Here is a 7,990-nt window from a genome sequence, read left to right on the forward strand (position 1 = left end):
CTACTATAGAGATGGGTGATAATCAAAATAATCAGCAAGCCATTGAGCATCTTGCCCTTTACACTATGTTTGATAATGCCAAGCCCACTTTGATTGGGGTTGAATTGAGTATTGTGAGACTAACTATTGCTACAAAAAAATTTGAACTGAAGTTGAACACAATTCATATGGTACAACAATACGTACAGTTTGATGGTTTGCAATATGAAGATCCGAATACTCATTTGGCTAACTTTCTAGAGATTTGTGACAGTTTCAAGATCAATGGCATTTCTGATGATGCCATACGCTTACAGTTGTTCCCATTCTCGTTGAGGAGTAAACCAAAACATTGGTTAAATTCTTTACCATGAGGTTCTATCAGGACTTAGGATCAAATGATTGAGAAGTTTATGTTGAAGTACTTCCCACTAGCTAAAACAACCAGCTAAAACAACTAAGTTGAGGAATGATATATCTTCTTTTGCTCAAATCGATTTGGAGACATTATATGATACATGGGAGAGATTTAAGGATTTATTGAGAATGTGTCCTTATTATGGGTTACCTTTATGGTTGCAAGTTCAAACCTTCTGCAATGGTTTGAATTCCTCGACTAGACAATTGATTGATGTAGCAGCTAGTGGAACACTGAGTAATAAAACACCCGAGGCAGCTTATGAGTTTATTAGGGAGGTGATATTGAATAACTATCAGTGGCAAATCATGAGAACAAAACCGATGAAATCAGCTGGTGTTTTTAATTTAGATGCAGTTGCTATGTTGTCAAACCAAGTGGAAGCAATGAATAAAAAAATTGATGGTTTAAATTTTTCTACGCTGGTGAACCTGGTGATGCAATGCAATGCGAATGAAGTAGGGATGATTAATTCAGAATGTTTACCCTTAGGTTCTAGCACAGAGAATGAACAAGCCAACCATATGGGTAACAATTCTAGACCTCAAAATAACCCTTATAGCAATAACTATAATGCAGATTGGAGAAACCATCCAAATTTCTCTTGGGGTGGTCAAGGAAATCAATGGTCAGAACCCCCTCTGGGTTTTCAACAACCTTATCAGTAAGAGAAGAAACAGAACCTTAAAGAGATGTTGGCAAAATTTATTTTGGTGTCAGAAACTCAATTTCAAAACACTAAGACAACTTTGAAAAATCATTAAGCATTGATTCAGGGACTTGAAAATAAAATTGGGTAGCTTACAAAAATAGTTTCGAAAAGACCACAAGGTAACTTACCTAGCAATATTGAAACTAACCCAATTAAGCAACTCTATGAAATCACTGTTCAAAGTGTGGAAGGGTTAGTCAAGCTTGAACAGAAGCCGTAACTAGAAGCTATTGAGAAAAATGATGAGGTTGAGGTAAGCAAGAAAAAGCAAAAGCCAATGGTTAGAGAATACAAACCTCAAATTTGGTATCTAGCAGCATTGAAGAGAGACCACACAAATGAACAATATGGTAAATTTCTTCAACTCTTAAAAAAATTGCACATTAACCTACCGTTTGTTGAATTCTTTTCACAGATGCCAAAGTATGTAAAATTTTTAAAGGAGTTGTTAACAAACAAGAGGAAGTTAGATGACTTATCGACTGTGGTGCCCAATGCAGTTTGCTCGACCATTCTCCAAAACAAACAACCTAGCAAACTTAAAGATCAAGAGAGTTTTACTATTCCTTGTCTAATTGGTAGTTTGAATGTTGAAAATGCTTTGGTTGATTTAAGGGTTAAGTATAAATGTCATGCCTTATAATATGTTCAAACAACTTGGTCTTGGAAAACTCAAAACCACTAGGATGAATATTCAGTTAGTAGATAGATCAGTTAGATATCCTAGGGGTATTATTGAGGATATACTTGTAAATGTGGATAAATTTATATTCCCTATTAATTTTGTTGTATTAGACATGAATGAGGACATTGAAGTACCATGATCTTAGGTCGACTATTTTTAGCCACTAGCAGAACTATTATTGATGTGGGTATTGGTGAACTTGTGCTTCGTGTAGGTGATGAAAAGATTACTCTTTAAGCACATGATTTTGTGAGGGTCCCTAGTGAGCGTGATGATACTAATTATTCAATTAATGTTAGTAATCATGTGGCTCAACGTTCTTTAGAGGAAATCTCTCATGAAATCATGTCGAAGCCATATTTTATTCAAGGTGACAGAAATCGAGTGACAAGTGATGAACGAATGGTGCAGCTCGACGAACTAGATGAATGGCAAATAAATGTTGAAGAGCAATCGAGAAAATACAATGAAGAAACAAAGCAACTCCATGATGTGCATGTAAGGAGGCTGAGCTTATTCAAGGTTGGGGACAAAGTACTGCTAGAAAAATTGGAGCCACGGATGTTTCCTTCGGAGCTTAAGTCAAGAGGGTCAAACCCATTTGTGGTACTAAACATTTTTCCATACGGTACAATTGAGGTAGCACATTATGAATTCAACACATTCAAGGTAAACAGTACTTGTCTCAAACGTTATTTTGGTAGTAAAACTGATAATGAGAGAGAGAAGCTCCAGCTCCAAGATCCATCGTAATCGTGAGTCTAGAAATGGAAGTCAAGCTTAGATTTTAAATAAGCGCTTCTCAGGAAGCAACATGAGTATTATTATTTATTTATTTATTTACTTTTATGTTCTTTTTAAAACCTTCAATTTTTTTTAAATTTAATTTTTTTTAAAAAAAAGAGGTCACACGGTTTAGGGTGATCCACATGGGCGTGTCTCAAGACATGTGTATATTGGACTAAATTTTTTCAATTTTATTTCAAACTAGTGAGTTACACGAGCTAGAGACACAACCATGTGCAATACACGACTGGTCACATAAGCGTGTGTGAGACCATGTAACAACCCATTTTTGATAAAATCAGAACAATGGTTTTGGGATCACAGATCCGAGTTTGAAAAGAAAAATTATTTTAATACTATTTTATGATCTATGACATGATAGTAATATTGTGTGAAAATTTCGTAAAGAAATTTTATTGATTATATGTTTAATTTGATAAAGGACCAAATTGCACAAAGTGTAAAAGTTGAGTTTTAATAGCTAAAGGGATTAAATAACTATAGAACTTTAAATTGCGGGTCCTTATATGGTAATTAGACCATTAAAAATGCTTAGTTGTTAAGGATGATGATTCATCCATGGAAAATAAAATAAAGAAAAGGATGAAATTAGAAAGATGAAAAATAAAAGGTGATAAATTAATTAAATAATAAAATATCATCATTTTATGTCATCTTCTTCCCCAAAATACATGGAAAACCTAGGAAAGAGAAATAAAGCTTTTTTTGACTCAATTAGGTAAGTAATCTTGTCTCGTTTTTAGTAATTTTTATATTTTCATGATCGGGATAACTTAATCTATCTATTTTGGGGGTTAATTTGTAAAGTTATCAAAGTATGAAAATTTTTCCATGGATGAATATGCTGAAATTTTGAAATTTATGGTAGAATATGAAAGGTTGTTGATAGATAAACAACTTTTACAAAATGAATTTTGATGAAAACATTATTTAGGGATTAAATTGAAAAGTTGTAAAATTCATGGAAAAATTCTGAATTTTATGAAATACATGGGCTGTAAATGTTACATGTAAAAATCATTTAGGCTTGGAACTATGATTAAATTGCATGAATTTCATTTTCTGAGCCTAGAGACGAAATCGTCATTAATTAAAAGTTTAAGGGCAAAAGGATAATTTTTCCTAAGATGTCAATTGGACTGAATTGAGTTTAAATTGTATTAAATTGATGTTAAATTTACTCGTATAGATTCGGATAGACCAAATTTGGAGTTAGAACGAGGAAAAGAGGAAATTGTTTGATTAGCAGATTTTACATACACGATAATTTGTCGAGGTAAGTTCGTGTAACTAAATTGTGTATATTTATATGTTTGAATTAAATGCTGTGTTTGTGAATTGTATAAATTATATATATATATATGACATTGAAAACATATCCGACAAAGCCCGATAAGTGATAATGCCTGAAATAAATGATAATGCCCGATAAATGATAAATGATAAATGATAAAAATGTTATTTTTTTCTTGAAATGAATGTGGAATGTGTTTATTTGAATTATATGAATATTATAAATGTATGAAATAATCACATGCCTTATAGTGCCTGAAAAATGTTAAATCCTGTTTGAATAATGAAAGTCGATGGATACAGTATTTTCTTGTATTATTATTAAAGTCCTGCATATGTTGCGGGCGAGATTTAGCTCGGACGAGTAATCCTGATATAGCCCTCTCGAGTATCCTGATGTATAGTTCCTGTGAGCATCCTGATCGGTAGTGATTTAGCATGTGTTGCGCGCTACTACAGCTCTTTGTGAGCGTTCTGTTACATGATTCGATCGGTTGTGATCAAACATATAATGCGGACACAAACACAGCTCTTTATGAGTGTCCTGTTAAGCTCACTTGAACTCTCTCCTACCTTATCCGATGCTTCCTGATAGTATCTCTTTAGAGCTATCTAATAAGCTCTATGAGCTTCCTGAGTAAAACTCTTATGAGTTTCCTGATTTGCCCGGATAAGTGTCCTGTTACATGGTTACATGGCTCATCTGAGCATCCTAATATGTGGCTCGAGAGTGTGCTCCTTGGTTATGTGCCCTGATGAGTACCCCTGAATATGAATTGACAGATCTGATTTGTACATCTCAAGTGTACTACCTGTGTATCCATCGATATTTCGAATAAATTCAGTAGGTAAAAACCCAGACATGAAAAGATATGAACATGAAATGAGTTAATACACGTATCTTCCTGAAATATATGAAAATGATGATATATGTTATGTGGAAGTACGAGATAATGATATATGAACATGGAATTTGTTTAATAAACATGTTCATCCATGAATATAGATTAGTACACCTTAAGTGTATTTCCCGTGGGACATTGATATATCAAATGATTTAATGTATAAAGTTCTAATATGAAATAATCTGAACTTGAGAAGAATTATTATGATGATGTAATTGAAATACCTGGATAAGATTTGTATATGTTATATAAATTCATGATGTGAAAAGTATATGAATATGAAATTTAGTTATTGTCGAGCCATACATGGCTCCTAATATTTATATGAAATATATAACTAATAAGGGTGATGAGGATATGTGTTAGGGCTCGTGATTCAGTTGACTAGATATGCCTTGTATTTTTATATTGAATTTAATTGAATGGTAAGTTTATTATCATGTTATACGAATTTATTAAGCATAATATGCTTACTCTATTTTATTTTCCCCTATTCTATAGTAATCCGAAGGCTCATCATTTGGAAGCATTGGCAAAGATCACTCACACTATCCATTGGCCCATCTTGGTATCTATGGTAAATTAATTATGGTTATAATGGCATGTATCGGTTAATTAGCCAATGTTGGCATGTAAATATTTGGGTTATAATTAGCCATTGGAATGGCTAGTGATGGACATGTATGGTTTATGCTTGAAATGGTGGATTGATAAAAATTATATTGACATATTGATGATCGAATTAAGTTAGCATATTTGATAAAATATGTATATAAGTGAACATGGTAATTTAAGTAAATTTGTATACTTGGTTATATGAGGTATAATATCATGTATATGACTTGGATTTTAAGCTGGTTTAAATGACTTATATTGACTTGTGAATATGTTAATGTGTTGGTATAGGTGGATGACAATTTGGGTGAGAAATATGGCTTGGAAAATAACCTAATTTTGTCTACATGGGCAGAGACACGGGCGTGTGTCTCAGCCGTGTGTGACACACGGCCTACCACATGGGTGTGTGATCTGGCCGCGTATCCCTTGTAACTTTAAAATGTCAAAACAGAATGCTTAGAATTGATCACACGGCCTGACACACGGGCTTGTGGCTTGGCCGTGTGACCTAGGTCAGAGAGTTACACGGGCTAAGACACGGGCGTGTCCTTGGCTGTGTGAACCACACGGCCTGACCACACGAGTGTGTAACCCCTGCACCTGGGAAAAATTTTGGGATTTTGCAAAAAAATTTGAGTACCCGATTTGGTCTTGACTCGTTTCTAATGCATGATTTGGGCCTCGAGGTCTCATTTAAGAGGCTATATGATTAAATTTGATTAAAATTTGATTTGAATGTTAAATGCTTGTGAAATGTCTGTTACTTGACCTGTAAACTCTGGTAATGCTCCGTAACCTTGTCCTGATGATGGATTTGGGTTAGAGGTTTTACAGACTATGTGTCACACATGGACACAGTCATGGGCGACACATGGCCTAGACACATGGTCATGTCTCAGGCCGTGTAGCTTAATTTTTATTTAAAAGTTGAATGACACACGGGTTGATATTTCCTACATGGTCTATAGACATGACCGTGAGACCCCAAACGATCCATTTACACCACCATGTCTTCTTTAAACCTATACCTCACCATTTTTTTCCTTTCTTCTTCCTCACCTACTAGTCACCGCTCATCCCCTGACCAAGCCAAAACCCATCACCATTTTGATTTCCCTCGCCGTCACCCCGTTCCTCCATCCTTGCTCACTGCCGTTTTACCCCTGTCTTCCCTTCCCTGACCTCGACGACCACCAATGCGAACCTCCTTCCCCTCTCTCTTCATGTCGTCATTTCGACCTCTCCCTTCACATCGTTGTTTTGACCTCTCCCTATCCTCTCCCCCTTCTTCTATCCTTCACATAAACAACCCCCTCATTGACCACCCTTTTCACGTCATCGACCACACACACACGCACCCTCCTCGCCCTCACCCGATTTTACAACCATTCCAACCTTCCACAGCCACCAAGCTCTTGCAACTAGCCCCCTCTTGCTTTCTTCCTCAACCCTGTTCCCTTAGATCTCCACCCTCCTCCGTCCACTATCCGGTCTACTAATGCTCCACCATTTTCTACCACCACCGTTTGACACACCCTAACTAGCATTTGGTTCATTGTTCTTTCTTTATTTTTATTTTATTTTATTTTGTTATTTTTATTTTACTTTATTTTTATTTTTATTTATTATATTTAGTTTATTATTATTATTTTCTTATTAATGCAATGTTAGTTTTATTAGGTTGCCAGTTACACCTTAGTTTAGGATAAGATTGCTAGATTCGTGTATATTAGTTATTTACTATTTTTATTATCATCTTATTATGAGTTTGGTCTTATTTGTTTAGTTAGTTTAATTAATCATCTTATTTAATTCATGTTAGCTTGGGTTTAGATTTTATTGTATTTCATTTTTAGGTGGCATCTATTGAATAGCTATTCGTTGTGCACTTGATTGGATTGGGTAACTGTGTTCGTTGTGTATTTCATACTTTGGCTCTTATAATTTGTTTTAGGCTTGCTTTGATTTGTTTTACTTCATTCACTGCTTGGTGTAGTTACTTGATTAGCTTATTGATGCTACTAATTCTTTTTATTTTCTAATATTTGGACATCATCTGTTGTTGTAGGTACACTATGACAAACACGCGCATTAAAATTAAGGCTACCGTCCCTGCTTCGAAAAAGTAGAAGACTCTAGGCGCAACCTCATCCTCGGGTCCATCCACCGATGCACCCCATCATTGTCTACGGTTTCCACCGGGTCCTTATGAGGACCAAAATCAGCTTCTTAGACTGAGACCCTTGGGTTTAAGGTATTGCATAGATTGGGAGACATTACAGGCAGTACACTTGGTCAATCGAGTGTACACATTGATTGAGGCAGCTCTATGGTACCAACTTTTCTCCATTGTCGAGCCCACCAATTTAGAGCTTACATTAGAATTCTGTTCAACCTTTTTCCTACAACACACGATATAGATACATGATAAGCCACGCACCATCTCATTTTGATTGGGTGATACGACGCGTTATCTGAGCGTCCTAAGATCCAGAGTTGCCTTTGGACTTTACTTTGAGGAGTTCATTAGCACTGAGGGATTTCCCACCTTATATCGACACATCTCTCATTCA

General features: G+C 35.3%; 1 protein-coding gene and 1 non-coding gene across 2 annotated transcripts; one reads left to right on the plus strand and one right to left on the minus strand.

Moving 5' to 3' along the window:
• Positions 1-438: 438 nt before the first annotated feature.
• Positions 439-545, minus strand: LOC128283294 (small nucleolar RNA R71). Its single transcript, XR_008273636.1, has one exon. It is a non-coding gene; the product is annotated as a small nucleolar RNA R71 (small nucleolar RNA).
• Positions 546-2,139: 1,594 nt separating this feature from the next.
• Positions 2,140-2,547, plus strand: LOC108487669 (uncharacterized). Its single transcript, XM_017792044.1, has one exon. The coding sequence runs from the start codon at positions 2,140-2,142 to the stop codon at positions 2,545-2,547; it is 408 nt and encodes a 135-aa protein (XP_017647533.1).
• Positions 2,548-7,990: the final 5,443 nt, after the last annotated feature.

This window comes from Gossypium arboreum, chromosome 10, assembly GCF_025698485.1.
Source record: "Gossypium arboreum isolate Shixiya-1 chromosome 10, ASM2569848v2, whole genome shotgun sequence".
NCBI lineage: Eukaryota > Viridiplantae > Streptophyta > Magnoliopsida > Malvales > Malvaceae > Gossypium > Gossypium arboreum.

Coding starts and splice junctions, on each gene's coding strand:
- LOC108487669 (XM_017792044.1), top strand. CDS start 2,140: ATGTCGAAGCCATATTTTATTCAAGGTGACAGAAATCGAGTGACAAGT.